Source organism: Anabas testudineus, chromosome 4 (genome assembly GCF_900324465.2).
Source record: "Anabas testudineus chromosome 4, fAnaTes1.2, whole genome shotgun sequence".
In the NCBI taxonomy this organism is placed as follows: domain Eukaryota; kingdom Metazoa; phylum Chordata; class Actinopteri; order Anabantiformes; family Anabantidae; genus Anabas; species Anabas testudineus.
In genome coordinates, this window is record NC_046613.1 from 11,637,735 (window position 1) to 11,657,393 (window position 19,659).

At 39.1% G+C, this 19,659-nt stretch overlaps 1 protein-coding gene across 2 annotated transcripts in view; it reads right to left on the reverse strand.

Annotated features, from left to right (window-relative positions):
- Positions 1-19,659, reverse strand: part of tle2b (TLE family member 2, transcriptional corepressor b) — a 68,268-nt gene that overhangs the window by 37,237 nt on the left and 11,372 nt on the right. For both annotated transcript variants that reach the window (XM_026345087.1, XM_026345085.1), the window contains exons 3-4: positions 18,405-18,468; positions 3,356-3,400 (exon numbers count right to left, since the gene is read on the reverse strand). In XM_026345087.1, coding sequence (XP_026200872.1) covers positions 3,356-3,400; positions 18,405-18,468 — 109 coding nt within the window. The remainder of the gene's footprint in view (positions 1-3,355; positions 3,401-18,404; positions 18,469-19,659) is intronic.

A 19,659-nucleotide genomic window follows, 5' to 3' on the forward strand; every position in this document is an offset into this window, starting at 1 on the left:
CCCCCCCCCCCTCTTTCCTTTTTCTCTCCATTGCTTTTTTTTTACCCCCTCTTCACTCTCATTTTCATCTCCAACTCTTTTTTCCCCCTCATCTGTTCTCTGAGGTCTTTATCTGTCTCTTCTAAGGCTCCATCCTTCCTGTTTACCCTCTCCTCTTTCATACGTTCAATTAATCTCCATCCCGCTCTTTTCCTCCCATCCTTGCTCTCACACTTTTTTCCAACATTAGCTCTCCTTGCCATCTCCCAGTTTTCTGTCTCTCTCTCTCTTAACTACCTTATTTCTCCACCGTGCTCTTTTTTTTATGAAGTTTCATATCTTCCGAGTCCTCGCTTTTTGAAATTATCTTACACTTTTTTCAAACTATCCCACTTACTTTTCCATCTCCTCTCACCTTGTAACACCATCTTTTCTACAACCCCTCTTTTGTGCTTTATCCTCTACTCTCTTTTCCCTACACTACCTCTTTTTTATCACTCTCTCCTTTTTTTTATATCAGTTCCTTAATTTGCTATTCTATTACACTCCCTGGCCACATTCTTCTTTTTATTCTATTTCGGTCAATTTCTGCTTGTCTGTTTCCTTTTGTATCTGTGATACTGTAAGTTCTCTTTTACTATCTGCCTCTACACTCTTCTTCTTATCCTTTTTACCTCCCTTGTTTATATTTTTTCACATTTGCTCTTTTTCTCCCTGTTGCTCAAACATATCCTTTTTTCCTCTCTCATTATCCCCCTACTCACTCTTTGTGTAGCCTTCTTTGCAGGCTTCTCCTTTTATTATTTACTCTTTTTTGCTCCTATTCACCTGACCACATTGCTTTGGTCTTCTTCTGTCACCACCTAACCTTTTCCTCCTCTCTCCCTTCTCCCTCTCTTTTTATTTTCCACACTCTCCCCTCCTTGGCCTGCCTCTGTCATCTCCCCTCACCTTCCCCCTCTTCCTCCTTTTCTACCCTTCTCCTCTCTCCAGCTCTCAGAGGTGCAGCCAGCACCCCAGTCCATTTCTTCTTTCTGGCGACAAGAGCTGACAGTCCAGTTCTGCCTGGCTCAGCTGCCAGCCATCTCTATCTCTTTCTCGTGCTGCAGTATGAAATGAAATGATCAGTAGCTTGTAAAACTATATTTTTAAAGTCTTGTCCAATATTTTGCTCTCATCCTTCTCTAGTCTCTTTCATGTTGTTACTCTCCCCTGATTGTTGTTCTGTCTATAGTTGATATGAGCAGAACTGCTCTGGAGTTTAGGCATCAATCTGTCATATGTAACAGTAATTTAGTTCTGTATGTGCAGGTCCTACATAGTCACTGTTCGTTTCCTGCCTTTGGGATTTGGGAAGAATACAAATAAAACTACACACAGTATCCACAGATCTCAAACGGTACTGTATTTTTTCAAATTGACTTCTTCTCCATGTGAATATGTGTTTGACAATAACAACCAATACTCCTAGAAAACTAAATGTAAATCTATAGTTGTCGTATACGGTTTGTGTAGTTTCAGTATATCAGTCTGGAGCTGTTGGAATAAAAGTGTGACTTCAGCCAGTACTGGAGTCTGGACTAAGTATGTACACTGCACTGAGTGTTTGGACAGAAAGCCACAGTTTGATGTGTCTGTGCTATAATTACTTTGATAGCTAAATGACACAATGATTATGAGGTTAAAGTGCAGAGTGCAGCTTTCATTTGAAGGCGTTTTTAGAGATTGTTTCAAACAACCAGCTGCTTTCTAAATGCCTATTATGTGCATGCTGGGTGGGAGTTCATTGTAAAATGTGAAAAATAAAATCTCTTTCGTCTTCCATGACAATGTCTGAGTCCACCACAGAAAAGTGAGTTATCATGACAGACAGAAAGAGAGAGCAAAAGAGGGAGACACAGGCAGTCACCTTAATGGTAGATGCCATTCAGCCGGGTAATGATTCTGTCTATGTGCATGGATGTCTGTCAACACAGCCGAACAGATTTCACGCCCGCTATCTGTCTATCTGCCTTTTCTCTGTCTAGACACTTATCTGACTTTGTACCTGTCTTATTTCGCTCTGTTCTGTTTGTCTGTCTCCAATTTAACTGTCTTCCTCTCTCGCAGTGTGACCCAGACAGCAAATTAGCAGCAAGTGTGGTGACTGATGAGCAGTCATGAGCACCATCTCCTAAAAGCACACACTGCTCATCAAACACTTGCTATCATTTGAGAATACATGATCTCAGTGGGAATAAGTGAAAATAATACATTTATGCTGACCTTTTTCTATCAACATCTACCTGGTATTTAGTGTTTACATTGTTTAGAAGAAGCAGTGAGTTATTTTACACACTGGTATCAGCTAATAGCTAAGCCTTGTCTACGTCACCACCACTTAAATATATATTACATGCATCTAAAACACATATTTCACATTGATATTTTAGATTGAGAATATTATATTTAATTATCTCTCCTCACCTTCTGTAGGTGTCTCATTTTGCTTGATAATAACCCAGCAAGGGCACAAACGTATAGTCTGTAGTGAGATGATGATTGTGCTTTTCGTGCTACAGTACTTGCATTCCTTTTCCATTAAAGGCATACCCAAGGTAAACTGCGGTGTTGTGCAGTGACCCTTACGAAATTACTGCGCTAAAACCACTTGTTGCTCATTCTCCTCCACAAAACAAAAAAAAGAAAGTACTTGCTGAAGAAAAATGTTAATAATAACAAAGCGCTGTCTATGATCTTCATTTTTTTAAAGGTTAGACACTAATTAGAACACTGAAATTTAAGATCATACATTATCGTGCCAATACACCATGGTTCCCATACACTGATTTATTTGTGGCAAACCAGCACACAATGGCATGCTGATTGTGTTTTTGTTTGTTTGTTTGTTTTACTTTATAAAATGAGTAAAATACAAAACTTTTGCATTCAAGGTAACTCTATTTTCAATATGCTATTGTCAATAGCAGAGGCTCTGTGCTAATACGACCTGACTAAAATATTAATAATAAATCTAGGATTTTGCTGTGATTACTACTTGTAGTTGTTTTTGCATACTGACTTAATTCTATGGTACATCCTGAAGCTACTGTCCTCTTGTATTGGACAGCACTATCTTGCAAGGTGTAACGATTTATTAATTAATTTATTATTTTTATGTACTATTAAAAAAAGGATGTCAGTTTGAACACAAGACACAACAAAGTCACAAGTAAGAGTACAAAAATAATAGTTGAACACATCCACCTCCTCTTGCTACTAATTAAATGCAACTTCTACACAGAAAATGATCCCTTCCCCCCACACACACATACTACACACACTGTATACCCACATTATCTGACAATGTGAAGAATACAAAGACATTTTTTTTTACCTGTTTGTGCATCTCAATATTGAGACCGTAGGACATTTCATAGTACTGTGGAGACAAAAAACAAATGACAGAGCTTCGTTAGCATTTTATACACAGCACACATTAACATTCAGTCTTACACAATATCTCCCATTGAACATCTGTTGCTCAGTGTAGCTGCATATGCTGCAGTTTGTAGCTGTGGTTTTAATAGAAGAAAGAAAAGAGAAAGTGAGAAGATTGCAAAGACAGAGGGAGCGAGGCTCTGTGTGTGTGTGTGTGTGTGTGTGTGTGTGGCACACTAAGCATGTGTGTTTGTACAGATAATGAGGTATTTATGCCTCAGTGTGAGTTATGTGCGATCACTGTCCCAGCATGTGTGTGCTTGTGTGAGGGGGGTTTACAGTTTGACATTTGGTGTCTATGTAAGGTGGCCAAATGAGCATAACTTTGTGTGTGTGTTTACTGCATTTTGTGTTCCTACCTTTGTGTTTGAGTTTATATGTAAAGTATATGTGCTTGTGCGCCTATGAACGCCTATATACTGTAAGTATGTGTTCAGTGTCTGCATGTGTGTGTGCATTAAGTAAATCAAATATTGTATAAAAAAAGTCATAACAAGTAATAACATGCAGCCTCTCAGGGTATTTTAAAGAAAATCATTTGGTAATGTTCTGCACACAAAACAGACTACAATTGGAAGACCAGACCACATCTGGACATGGTCTCTCTAGCATTGTGACCAGATCTGAGCCAGGTCTAAATGCAATCTGAAGTGTGGCCACATTTATAAAGACAAAAACCACCCAACAATTTAAAAAGTCCCTTAACTCTGGTTGTTCCTGGTTTTTGCCAAATTCTACAAACTCTTTTCTTGGCAAAGGAAATTAACTGGAGCTCATAAAGCAGCATTGCTTCACTTGTGCTGGGACACATCATGTTTGTTGACTAGAACTCCAGTTAGACAAACAACCTATCAGTCAATCAACCATAAAACGTATTTGCATCACTGTTAATCACTGGTTTTTAAGCGATTACCGTTTTGCTTATTGACTGTTGGTCTGACGAAACGAGCCATTTGCGTGAGTCAACTTGAACTTCAGGAAATTGTAATCACAACTTTCACAACTTTCTGATGGTGAACTAAACTAAAATTAATTGATTCATTTGAAAAAAATAATCATTAGTTGAGGCTGTGAGCCAATAATGTGGACACCAGCTGTAAAAGGTCAGTAGCGCAGCATACAGTTTTTTCCTCATCTCAGTGTTGTGTGCTTATGTGTCCCTACATGTATCCGCCGTGTGTTAGTGTGTGTGTGAGTGTATGTGTGCTTGCTAAATGCTTTGTGCTACCACCTCTGCACGTGTGCACTTGTTAAATGTGTTGCTTTCTCTCCTCTGTGTGTGCGTACATCAGTAATATTCTGTAATGGTGTGGGTGGCGAGCGGCATACAGACAGCAAGGATCCGTCATGGTGACAAAGGCAGCCTCTGCCACCGGATGAGCAACGCTCTGACTGATGAGAGCGAGACACGACTCTCTCTCTCTCTCTCTCTCTCGCGCTCCCTCTCTGTATTCTCTTGCTCATCTCGCTCTCTTCTCTCTCCATTTATTCCCCACCTCATTCAGTCCCTCCCTCTCACTCCTATCGCTATCTTCCAGAGGCTGTGAGTCCATCTTTTCTCTCTGCCCTCCTTTTCCCTCCAGTTATTCCCTTCCCTCTTTTTCTTGCTGTCAGATGTTCTTTCACTCTACATTTCAACCTATCTTTATATTTCCTGTCTCATTTTACTCACTTGCTGTCTTTGTCAGTCTCAATCCACAAATGTATCTACAGTATCTATCTAAAATCTAACTGGGTTTTTTGCCATGAGCAGAATTGTGAGATGACAGTGTACACGTTTTACACTATGACACAGATTGACATAGAGCAACAATACTAAACGCACAGGTAGTAATGAGAGAATAACCAATTTGTGCATGTTATTTATAAAATATGAAAACATCTTTAAAAAGAAAAGATAAATATTGAAAAGAGACAGATTTGGAGAAGCTCAGTACAGTTTCATGTGTTGTTTCACTGGTTCTCCCCGAGGCTGCGACATGCTCTGACATATTTTGCTGCTTCAGTGGCAAAGTCAGTTTTTTCCCCTCAAAATATAGTTCAAATTTTGGGTCTGAGCGAATGTGTTGAACTCTTGGTATTTGAGTTTTAGGTTAGAAAACAAAACAAGACAAAATAAAGCAACAGAATTTAATCATTTGACCAAATGTAGACGGTCAGTGTTTCTTCTATCAGTTCTGTTTATTAGGCTCACTGTGCTGAGCCTACAAACTCGCAGCTATCCTTGGCTTCGTGTTATCTCGGATTAAAGGAATACAATGAGTGTCATGCAGAAAAGTAGACATATTTTCATTTATTTATTTGGGAAGAAATGAAACTGGCACCCAATTAATACTCTAAACTTTAGCAAAAAAGCATCAAATGTCATAAAGAAATCAATGATTTCACTGATTTTTTTCCTTAACTATACCAATTTTTCATTTTTGGACGACTTGTTCATATCTATATATGATATAGTCGTTCTTTCTCTCTCTCCTTTGATATCTGCTGCTCCTCTTTTGTCACCCTCTCGTCCTGTTTCTCCTTTGTCACCTTCTTCCTCTGCTGCATTCACTCTCACCTGTCAACACGCTTTCTGTCTTTCGTGCCAATTATCCATGCTTTAATTTTTACCTTCTTTCGCTCTCTCCTCCTCCTATTACTGTCTTTCTTTTATCGCTTCCTTTTCTGCTGTATCATTTCCATCTCTATCCTTTTCTAGTCTCTCATTTAAGTCATTTCTATCAATCATCTCTCTCCTTTTATGGTCTCTCTCGATTTCATGCTCGCTCTCTCTATTACCATTTTTTCTACATGGCTGCATAGTTTGTATATTTGGTCTCTCTCGCCTTTGTCGAGTGCTGTGTCTATATTTCCCTCTTTTATTTCCCCCTGTTGAGGTTACTTCTGCTGTGTAGTTCACTTCTTTTTGTCTTTCTCTAATGGACAACCTGACATAAAGAAATTGTTTGCACACAGAAACATGCAGTCTTAGGATCTCTTTCACATGTAAAAAATTTACACACAGTTCACACGAGTATGAACACACCTGAAAACACACACAAACATTAATGCATACACTCACTAACATACTTGAGCAAGCTCTCTTTTTCTATTTCCACGTCTGCCTCTCCTCCAGCCCTCTCAACATGAAAGACATGTTACATCTCTCTTTGTTCTCCCTCTTTCTCTCCATCTCTCATCAGCCTCTCTCTTCACCTCTCCATCGTTACACCTCTCCTCAGCCCTCCCCATCTTTTTAACTCAATGCCTGACTGTCTCTCCTTATTAATTCTCCCTACATGTCTCCCATCAGCCTCTCCACCTCTCTGTCATTACTCTCTGTTTCTCTTTTTCACTCACTCTTCTTTCATTCCCTCTTCTCTAACATCCTCTCTTCATTTAGTATCTCACTTTTTTTCGCACTACACTAATAGCTGCGTGTTACAACCAGGGCCCTAGTATTTGAATGCAACCTTGCAAGTAACAACACAGCTCACTTTAGCAGCCAGCCTCAGCCAGAGGTCTCCACTCTAACTAAAATGAAGCAGCTGACTGTATATAACTACCATGACATTATGGACAGGAATGTAATAAAGGTATGATGGGAACTCTGCTCTGTAAAGCCTGAGGGAAAGCAAGTAGGTTTGAGTTAGCAACAGTAAAAGTTAAGGAGCCTTGATGCTGCCACTGTGCATTTTTGAGAGTAAGTGGACAGAATGGAAACGTGTTCAGTTCATTTCTATCAGGTTTCTTTAGAGCTGTGAAAATTAAAAATGCCATTCATGTCAATACATTCATACAGTCATTACGAAGGACATTTCTCTTCAGCTATGCATCTTTCAGGTTAAAGAAAAAAGCCAAAAAGACATAAAAAAAAAAGCTACAATGGCACATTGAATTTCAAAGATATTACAAGTATTTTACACCAGTATGTCTGGGTGGGAGTAGAGGAATCTAAATATAAGGTTATAAGAGACACTATAATGTAGTAAATGTTAGTAAGTACAGTTTATCTTCCAGTGGGCACTCATAGTGTAAGTACAGCCTAGTGTCTGAACAGATAACAACAATGCAGTAAAATATTAGAATATAAAACAGGCATTTACAGATGAACTTATAATTGACAAATAGAGAAGAGTTTATGAATTATACTGCTTGAAATTTACCAGCCTGACAGTTTGCATCAGTTCCACTGGCTGCAACAATAAATCACTTCATAAAAACCAATGCAATATAATAGGAATCAATTAATATCCTATGTAAGGTATAATGATATCACTGTGCATGACAATTTTAGCATATTAGCTTTGACACTGCTGCCACTTCCTTCACCACTGCCAACCAGTCTGGATTAGTAAATATATGACTACATAATATATGGATTGGCTTTCTACATTTTGAGAAATTTACAAGTAGAAGTCATTCTCCAAGTACCTAGGTGTTATTTTCTATGGTAAATACTGTACAAATATCCGTCACTGTACTGCCACTGGAGATGCACACCACTATTGATAACAATATTAAACTGTACTAGTTTATTGGTCCCTGCAGGATAATTTCCTCTATGCTGACTTTCATGGCACAAAGTGAGATACAGAACAGTGTCACCTTCAGGGCAGCTAAATACAATTAAGAAGGTATTTGTTTTGTCAGGAAGGACTTAAACCTGAGTCATTCAGCCTGAAGAACACAAAACAGTGATTGTCAGTGAGAAAGAAGTCCAACCATGTCACTATTGACAGGAAGTTCAAAGGTGACTGAATAATCTGGCCATTAGCAATAAACTAGTGAGTAAGCTGCAACGTCACAGAGTTACAGTTTTAGAATTAGCTCATTACAACAAAATCAGTTCAGTTCCACAGTAATTAGAGTTTCCTTTGAAGGGGTTGAAAGGAGAAGACTAAGTGACTGAAATATAGTAACAGTTGTCCTGTGGGTGTAAGCTAGACAGCAGTGAAGTGACTACTGTACGATTTATACAGTCTGTACAGGACTCTATGGGAGTCCAGTCTAGATTGAAGTGTAGTAACATCTGTGTTTTGTAGTATGTTACAATAACCCCAAATCTTCACGAATGTTCAATATTTAATGCAACATTCTACCTGTTACAGTAAAATACTGTGGTATTGTTTTTATAGAAGATAATACAATACAAATATAATACAATTGACTGCACTGTGATATTATTGTACTGTGTATTATCCAGCAGTAGTTTTAACTGTATATTAATAGTTAAAACTGCAGTGCTGTACTATAATTTGACTTTTGTTGTGATTTTTTTTAAATCAGTGTGTGATTAAGTGTGTGCGGCGCTGTCTGACCTCCAATTTACACCCCCTATTCCTGCCTTATATAATCCCTCTGGTGTGTCCATGCATTCTTATTCAGCACTCTGAGTTAGATCTCTGTCTATGTGGGTTGTGTGTATGTGTGTGTGTAACAGATTGCTAGGCGCATTTGGTGGATGTGTGTGTCATGTGTTAAGCCTGGCAGAAGGGCAGTAAGCCAACTGACTGACGTCACTTACCAAGAACACCCAGCGTTGCCCACCCAGACAGCAGAGACAGAACTGCGTGTTTACTATATGTCCTTATGTTTGGCTATAGTTTGCACTAAAATATGTAGTGACTGCAGTGTTTTCTTTTAAGAACAGTATACAATCTTTGTTCACGTGTTAACATATATCATATGTGATGAACACTTCTGCTACCCTATGAGGGGAAATGAAAGAAAAACAAGTAAGAGCTCCAGAACAGACTCAGTTTGGTTACTGTTGTATATTTATTGCTCTGTTCTGGTGTGCTAGTATCAGCATCAGCACATATCTAGAAAATAATCCCCATCGCTTGTAGATTGAAGTAAATCCATATGACATTTGGTGGATGGATGTTGTTATTACTGGCATCCATAGATGCAATAAGTTGAATGTCATCATCTATCCACTACATGACAACAACTGTAATTTGTTATAAAGCCGTAATCCATAACTTTTTAAACTGTAACAAAGATTATGAGGCAGCGGTGTCATGTTTTTGAGGGTCTGCTAGTTTGATAACGTTGATATACAGTGAAAACCTGGTATTGTTAATCAGACTGCACTATTGTAACATGGTGAACTTCCTGCTGACATGATAACATATATATTATTTAAGTGTGTAAATTGGATGGCAATTGCATCTAGTGTGTGGTCTGACTCAATTTCACTGTATAAATATTTTTCTGTCAAAAATCAAAGATTAAGAGGTCACTTTGCTAAAAATTACTAATGTTAATCATTTGAAACCTGTCAAAAAAGAAACTCTGACAACTGTATATGCAAGTATAGCCTTTATTGTATGTAACTAAGGGGATATAGTGCCTGGAACTTTAGATTGTTTCAATTTCCACAGCATCTAGAATAGCAAATTATGTATGCATACACATTATGCGTCTACATCTAACTCACCAGTATCATCACAACATTTTTGTGGCTGCTTTTTGGCTCGTTATGTCAGTTCAGCAGGCGGGTTACTTTAGATAAATGAGGTTGCGGTGTAATTCTTGTTTATCTGATCGCACTATAATGCTCCACTCTTCTGAACATAGCCCGTATCTAACGTCTATCTGCAGCTAATAACATACACAGTGCACTGTCAACATCAGAGCAAGACAGGCAAAAAGCATTCCTGCATTTCTCTCAACGAGCCTCTCTCCCCTTCTCCCTCTCCCTCTCTCTCCCTGTTTGTTTCTTCCTTCTCTCTCGTGTTTCCCTCCGCCTTTCCACTCTTCCATTCTTCAGGGAGTGTTTGCTCTTTCGTTCCCCCCTCCCTCCCTCCACCCTCATGGTGTTGAGAGAGTGTCAGACGATGGTGCCAGACTCTCTCTCTTTCTCTATCTCTTCTATGCATTCTGCAAAGAACGCTGGCAGAGTTTAAAATGAGCTTTAGGAAGTGGGTCTAATCCAAGGTGATTTATCTAAATGGGACATTCGTGTGTGTTTGTGTGTGTAACTCTACATTTATGTATGTGTGGCTTTATGGCACGTTTGTATTTATATGTGTATGTGACCTGTTTACATGTGTGTGCACACAGCTTGTGTTTTCTCCTGCATATTTCATTTGTGTTTTGTTGTGGTAGAGTGTAAAACCCTTAACCACAGCATTGTTCGTTGGTGTCTCTTGGGTGAGCTCGTCTCTTTTATCCACCCACCCACACACACACACACACACACACACACACACACACACCACCAAAGTTAAAACATTTATTAGCCCACTGTGCTAACCCACATCAGAGGTTAGGTTAGCTGACTCTGACTTCTCCATTGTGTCCTGTCAGTGGATGATGACTAAATCAGTCACGGCACACATTCAGCCTCACTGCAGCTTCTGTTGCGGACGGTTTCATCACAGGGAGAGTCAGAACAACTGGATAGACCTGCTCTTGTATTGAATGGGTTCATATCTATAAACACATGTGTACAGTATGTACCACAAGGGAGACTCCACGTCTATATTTATGAATACTCCTCGTCTTGTTTGTTTTTCCAGCTCCAGACAGTTCAGACAGGTTTAAGACTCTTAAAACAGACTCAATCCGTTCCTACATCTGGCCCCGCTTAAATCCCCAGGCCAACTCCCACTATCAGATGGCAGAACAGCATTTAGCTTAGCAAGGAGCAATCCCCATTCATATTCTGCCCTCTTCCTTCCTGCCATTTTAGATTCATTTCATTTTTCTTTTTATTTCTCCTATTCCAGGCTGTTCTCTTCGTCTTACTTTTATAAAAATGCCCTCTTTTGTCTTTTCTGCTTCTTCTCCCTTTCCTTTCTCCTCTTTTTTGTCATTGTCCTTGTTCTGTTTCTTTTTTCTTTTTACTTTTATCGGCTCTCTGCCAATGCCCTTGTGCCCTCCCTCTTTCTCCCTCTCTCTCCCTCATATTTATCTTTCGTCCCTGTCTGTTTTGCTCACACGCTTTCTCTCTCTACCTCAGTGTCCCTGTCTCTCTCTTCACTTGCCTTATTACTTCTCTTCTCTCTCTTTATTTTTTACTCTGTCCTTCCCTTTTTAACCCCTCCTCTCTCTGTCTTCCCTCTTTCTCGAGCAGTATGTGACTGTAATGTTGCTGAAGAGAACACACTGTGTCAGCCTGAATCAGACAGATGAGCTGGGAGTGGAGTAAGAGGCTGAGAGCACCGCATTAATCCACACACACACTTCATCTCTGCCTGAGGGGATGTACTGAACGGACGAAGCACAGCGATACATGTACACACACACACACACACACACACACACACACACACACACACCACAAAGACACGCATGCTCACAAATGGCCGTACGGCAGGCATGAGACAAAGTACCAGGACCATGATACAACACTAATGTGTCTTATGATACAATATTTACACCGAATACAACTAGTAGTACACGTTTTAAATAAAGATGAAAATGCAGTGATAAACCATGATTATAGACCACTGACAGTTTAGTGGCTTAGGAAAGCAAAATTGTTACAAACATTTGTTAATATTGAGAAACATAAAAATAGAACTTTTTAAAGACAACTGGTAATAACAATCAAAGGAGTAGAAAGGTCTTAAGTCATAGTCAATTGTGGTCAGTGGTCATTTTTGTGATTCACTGAACAGGTTATGTCCAGATCTGTATCTATGGTTCTGATGGTTGAATCATAGCTTCCATCTCTTATTTAAACAGTGATTAAAGTAAAAATAAAGTGGAAATTCAGTCTTATTAGCAAACTATGAACAGTTGACTTTTTTTGTTATTTTGGGTGGGGTTGGGTTATGCTAATAATAATAATAATGCTAATGTATTTTTTTATTTGATGGTGTCAAATCCAAAATGCTCATAAACATTTCTCAGGCAGTTTGTTGCCATAATTATAATTAACTGCTTGATTATTTATGAACTGTTCATTCTGGATTCTGAACATGACCAATCGATTTTGTTTCAACTTAGTTTCTATTTCTAATACAAAGTGACACTCTCATTGTTCTACCATCTCTCAGCACAGGAGGGAAAGCCCTGTCATAAAATATGCAATTTGATATCATGCTTGTTTCATCTCACCATTATTTTGTATTACAAAATTCAATGCACAATATTTTGTCTCTTGCCAGAATCCTGGCCGTTCATTAACACGAGACCCCTGCAGTTTCTCTGTCCTTGCTTAAACACACACACACACACACGCACACACGCAAAATCAGAGAGAGACCACCTAATGCGATTCCCGACTGTGAGCTGTCACCCTCCAGTAGACATGTCTTTTTTATACTTTATATTAAAGGGGCCGGGTAATACTCCCCCATATGAGTTCTGTCTTGTATTTGACAGAAGGAATGAAAGGAGGGCTGCAGAACAATCAAGACACTGGAAAGAGAGTTTCTGATTATATTTAATCCTAAAAAAAAGAAAACCAATGATGAAAAACAGGCCAACGATTGAACTTTAACATATTTTTATTTGTAAAACCCTCAGTCGTAACATAGTGATCAAGGCTTTCTGATTTAGGGCCAAGGGGTCTTAAAGAGTCCATTACATTAACGCAGTGGGGAAAGTGAGGAGAACGAGGAAAGCTTGACACAAAAGTCTGTTTTTAGATTTAAACTGCAAATTTGAGCGTTTCATGATAGAAGACAACAATTTTATCTCCCCTTTTTCACATTCTGTGTGCTCTTTGCGATATTCAACCTCAGGCCAGCAGGGGTGAACACAGCTCTTCAGGTGGGACTCTTGGTTGCACGTGGTTTAAGGATGTGATCGACACATCTATGCCCCCTGATTAGCCAGGGCTACAATGCAACCTTATTTAAAAAATACACAGTGGAATTCCAGGACAGCAGTGAAACCTGAGAGTCATGAATAATAAATACAACAGCGGGAGAAAAGCAAGACGCCCACACACACACTCTCAATGTGTGTGACTTTATGTTTGTGTGTGTGTTAGTATGGCTATCCTTGTGAGAGCCAGCATGAATTTCTAACCATTGGACTGAGGACATTTTTACAAAGTGACGACATTTAGCCAGTCCTCACAATACAAAGAGAGTAATTAAAGAGTAATTTTGGGGTTGAGACTAAGTTTTAGGGTTAGGGTAAGGTTTAGGGTGAGGAAGTTAGTTGTGATGGTTAGGGTTAGGGTAAGGCAGTACACGTGATAAACTAAAAACTGAAACAGTAGATCAGCATGGCCTATGCAACAGTAGGGTGCTAGGGAATGCATTATGTCAATGAGTGTCCTCACACTGACTGCCATACAAAAATGTGTGTTTGTGTGTGTGCAATTACCACTTAAGTTGCACATTGCCAATGACTCCCTGCACACACAAAGAAATGAGCCAGTGTAGGGCAGCCAACATAAAACACAAACTCCATCCAAAAAGAGAGTGTGTCTGCCAAACAGACAAAAACACCATATCCAAACCTGGCTCTGTCGTTCTACTGCAGCAACACGCAACAGACAGGAGCTATTTCAGAGGGTTATGGCATCATCTCTTCAGGTGTGAAATATGTAAAACATACCTGTTGCCAGCTATAGAATTGAAGTAGTAAATGTCAGGAAAAACTAATTTCTGTACTTTTAAAAGTTTCATGCCATAAGGAGATTTTTAGCAGCAGAGTAAAACTAACACCTTCTGTTCAAACATGGTGAATGATAGAAAAGTACAGAGCGCTTCTGTAAATACAAGATCACAGCACTTACTGGCTTCTATTTTAGCCTTTTGCCTTTTGATGTGCCACATTCTCCTTAATAGTCACATAAGTAACTAATGGCCATTTACAGGCCATTACAATCAGTCCACTTCAGCAGTATTAGCATATTGCCAATAAGAAAGAATATGACACGTAAGGTATATAGAGATAAAATAACTAGTCAGACATATAGAGAAAAAATTCTTTTAACTGTTAATGACTTTATATATTTAGGATGACATTGCAGCTTTGCTTTAATTCTAAACACCCATTTTCAAATAGTTGCCTTTGAGCAAAATCCATCACAGCAGCAACAATTGTGTATTTGTCAAATATACATATAAGAATGGTGACGAACACATTTTCTGTAAGAGAAATTTGGACATAATGCAAAATGCAACAAACTCTGTGAGTAAAATGCCCTACAGAACTTCACTTGTAAGCATTTTTTTATTGTTTTTTTAGGCAGGATGGTATACTTTTGCAGTGCCTTCCAAAACCATGAAAAATCACCTTTGCAAAAATAAAACTCATTTGACAATGCTACTTTTATGCTTTGTTTAGGCTTTAGGAACCAAAATGGCTTGGGTGGAGACAAGAAAAGATTGTGGTTTAGGTTAAAATAACTACTTGGTTAAGGTTAGGAAACAATCATGGTCATAGTTTAAAGAAACCAACGCTGAGTGTTGTTAGTGAAATGGAAGCAAACGGTTGCCTCTTGTGTCAAAATCCATCACTGTTCTGACCCACAAAACAACCCAGAAGTTCTGAGGCGCTATTTGAACTACTTTCTTTTTTACGAAGGGACCACAGCCATCACAGGTTATTGTTAGTTTAACGTAAACAGTTTGCACAAAAATACTTTATTATGATTTGTGGTTAATTTTCACCAAATAGTTTATATGCATCAGACATGTACATCCCTGTATAACCATCTCTCTACTTTCCAGCCCCTCACCCGAGTATTTAAAGAGCTTAAATCTGATGAATAGTAAAGGCAGGAGCAGTGCAGCGTGGTGAGCAGAGCCCCAGCCTGTGGAAACAGGCCTCAGTGTGGATGACAGGCCTAACGAGCTAAATATAGCCTTCTGGGTTATCTCCTCTGTGGGCGCAGCGAGTCCGTTGTTGCTTCACATTATTTACGTGTCTGTGCGTGCACCCTCTCTCTTTTTCTCTCTATCTCTCTGTCTTTCATTTCACGCCCCCCCACACAAACACATCCCTATCTCTTTCTCTTGCAGTATGTCTTGCATACTCTTTTCCTCTCTCTCTCTCTCTCTCTCCCTATTTCATCCCTTTGCTACATCTTTTTTTCCACCCTTCATCTCTCCTCCTAAACTGCAATTCTGTCCCCTGGTATCTCTCACCCTTTTCTTCTCTCTCATTTCCTTTTCAACATTTCTCTCTCTCTCTCTCTCTTTCACTCTGTATCTCTCTCTTGCCTTTATCACTCTCTCCCTCTCCTCCTCTATTCTCTTTATCTCTGCCTCCCTTTGTATCTTTCTCTCCCTTCGTCCCTCCCTCCCTCAGCGGCTCCCTGTTTTTTTTTTTCCGTCTGACACTCTCTGAGCCTTTTTTCTCTCAAGCTATCTTTCCCTTTGAGCCTCTCTTTCACTGTCCTCCCTCTCATTTTCTCTCCCTCTTTCCCTCTCTTTCTCATTTCTGAGCCATGTGTATGAAGTAGCACAGCACTGTGTTAACCATCCTTTACGACACAGCGAGCCCCATTTCAAGTAATCTAGCCTGGAGTGATAACCGTCTGCCATGCTAACCTATAAGGGTATTCATTTGCATCTGCAGCTCCCTGACTTCCTGCCATAGGGAACTGTTAAAGCCTAGTGTTGAGCTTAAACATATAGCAGATAATACCTTTGTGCTACTTCTCCCCCTTCTTAGTTTACCAATGGTCCAGTGGTCACAAAGGCTGTGACATTTAATATGCACAAAGTTCAATCAAATGTCATCCATTGCCCATGTCTACGGAAGAACATGCATCTATGCTGGCGCGGCGTCACTGCTATTGTAAAAGGTTGGGTGTTTAGGACTTACAGTGGAGAAGGTGGATGTTTGTCTGGGATTTTTGTTCCACAGAGTAATTCTGTGAAACCACAGCTAAAATGAGGAGTGCCTGAGATTAGGGAAGTGGGTGTTTTTGAGAAGTCTGCGGTTTTTAGCGGTTTTCCTTTGTGTGCGAGCTGCACCGTCGTATATTTATGTGCACATGTATCATCTCAAAATTTTTTCCCTACTTTGAGAAGCACTTTGAGTTTCAAAACAGTCAGGATCTTTTTATGAAATGAGGTCAGTTTGACAAGTGCCTCTGTGTTTTTTTAAAGGACCAGTTGAGGGTTTGTGTTTGGGTAGTTTAGTATACTCAACAAAACCTCAACAAGTTTTTGGTCGTGCAATTGTATGACTTTAAATAAATCATACTGCACAGCACAAAATTTGATTTTGTGTTTAACCAACTACCAGAAAATTCAATCATTTTAATATGCACTAAAAAGTCCGTGACAAAACATAGAAATATAACATAATGTGAAAACAGACATTTTGTTGTAACTTAGTATACAGAATAAACATTAACCTCAAAGTTAGAATGAGTAACTTATGCTTCAAAAAGTGGCTATTTTGGGTCAGTGACATAAAAGTGAAACTGAACATCGAAGCTTCTGTCGTTTGTCGAAATTGCGAATTCCTGATAAGATGACCTGACCAAGAGTAAATGGAACTAAAAGTAGGAAACAACAAACATTTTGGCTCCTCTGGTGAGCTACACTGTGTTTACTTCTTCTTCCTAACGTTATCTACTATAAGCCACTGGCCAAAACAGACCATGTGACTCTGTAGCAGCCAAACCACAAAGTTTTATTTCTTCTTTTATAAGTTGCATTGTCTTACTTCAACTACTGTAGGTCATACGATTCACTTCTACTGTGCTGCACAGTGTTATCACTATGTCCTTAGTAGTAGACATTTTATAAATTGAATATATGATATACTATTTTCCTAGTTTGCATCATTACAGAGTTAATACAGATTTAATATTAGTGTTCCATACATTATTAGTTATTACATCAATTCAAATTAGGAATACTTGGGGCTTGATAAAAGGAAGGTTAGTCAAAGGAAAAGAGAACAAGTTGTGTGTCTCTGTAAGTGTTGATGAATGAATGTGTGTATGCCGTCTCTGCTGAATGTTTGTGTGTGTTTTTATCCATTTATCTCCTGTTTGTCTGCGTACTTCTACATCCATTTGTGTGTCTGCCAGCACCCCTGTCTGCCTGTCTGCTTCCCTCTCTCTCTCTCTCTCTCTCTCTCTCTCTCTCTCTCTTTCCGTCTATCCATCTGTGTGTCTATCTAGCTTACGGCCCTGATCCTGCCTGCTCTCCCAGGTTTATGAAATGCGAGCAGCTTAGCAGATGGTGCATATCGTATTCTGGTCGGCTCTGTGTGGGTTTTGTACCACAGACGAAGGCTTACGATACATGTGAGCCTTTAGTCGCACAGACACACCGGCACAGAGGGATCTCAGGCTGTTAGTGCATGAGAGAAAACGCAAAGAGAAAAGAAGAGACAGCGAAGCAAGCTGAGGAAGACAGAGGGTCTGAGGGAGGAAAACTATGGGGAGAGATATGGAAAAGTAGGAATCCAAGAGGAATGAGAAAACAAGATAAATAGTGGTTTCATAAGATTTGCGCATCTACATTGTGGAAACCGTGTTTCACTAGAACATATATTTATGATTAAGTACCACTGCTAATCACGTTTAAAAAAAACTGTACCTCAATATCTCTAAATATTAAAGATTCTGTGAATATAAGGGGTTCTTAGGCAAGACCTTCTCACGCTTACCCTGCCTTGGTCTTGTATTCTGTATCTCACTTGTAAGACGCTTTGGATAAACATGTCTGCCAAATAACTAAATGTACCTTTATGTGATTCTTGGACATTTACATTGTATTTGTTTTAGTAAAACAAAGAGGATGTGGAGAGAGTGTGAAATCTTGAAAGAAGGAAGGCGACTACTATACTGTAAATCAGATGGAGAGATAAACATCTCTGACTGACAAACAGAGCTTTTGCTCCTGAATGGCATAAACACTGAACAGTGTAAATCCAGCTAATCAAAACTACAGATACAACTCCCGTGATTGTAATTCCTACAAAACAACCCATCAGCCTCTTTTTGGAGTTTCAGAGTGGCCCAGTCAGGCAAACAAATCACTATACAGCTCTGGTTAAAGGCTGATTAGACTCACCATGATGTAGTGCCGCTGCATCTCAGTCTTCTCACTGGCCAGCTTCTCACACTCCAGTTTCAGGCTGCACAAAGATGTAAAAGGACACACACACACTTGTTGGTTCATTTGCATCTACTGAAATGAATTATAATGTCCACAGGACTTGTCAGAGGTCAAATACAGTTTAGGTCTGGATAAGTATACCAAAAAAATATCCGTAGCCATATGTTCGGGTACCTATTATGGCTGAAAGTGACACTAAACAATATCACGGTCATGGCTGCAACAGCCAGCAGTGTGTAATCCATCATACTTATGTCTGGATCTGTACATCACACATACATGAGTATATTTGTGTTTTGCTACCAAAAAAATCTTGATGGTAGTATCAGGTTTTGGGTCACTTGGTGCTTTTTTTGTTGTGCTCTGCATTCAGCTTTGGTTGACATTGGATGACATGACATTAGATACAGAATCATCTAGTAATTCAGGGAATTTTGTGGGTGTATTATTCAAATTAATCTGTTTCAGACTGTTTTAACTCTCAAGAGGCCAGGCTAATTTTACATAAGATAAAGCTACTGCAAGTCAGATTATTTTAAATAGATAAAGCATTATGCTAAAACATGGTTGCAATATGCATTGATGTGCTCAACACTAGTCAGATAATTATTCATGAAGTGCATGAAAAGTTATTTGTTGCCACTTGCATCTCTGTGTGTGCATGTGTCACTACAATCCAGCAGTCCTGTGCCTAACAGTAAAGTAGTGTTGCAGCAGGTTGTTCAGCTTGCTCAGTGAGATGTAAGCAAGAGGCTGGATGTTTTAACCTATGATGGTTTCTATCTCTTAGCCAAGGTCACTTCTAGTCAGCCATACAATAATGTGACTATCAGTGACCTCCAGCTGTAGAAAAAAAAAAAAGACTTGCATGATGTTACAGTCTGTTATGATATGCAGGAAACAATCATTTCCGTTAGTCATAACTTTAGTTCCACTCTAACAAAGTGTGATGGAAAATGAGCAGATACAGGTATAGGTACGAATTTTGATATGCCAGTATTTTCCACATTAGACAGCACTCGCATGCTGTCATATGATCTTTTTTTTCATGTATTCAAGGTTTAAAAATAAACTTCTACTGAACTGAATCATTATGGGTTGTTCCTATAAGTTTTAGAGAATGTTGTATGGAAGAAAATTATATTATTTACTATATCTTCATATAATTTAAACCATGCTCTTCTCTACTTTAACGAATTGAACTACTGTT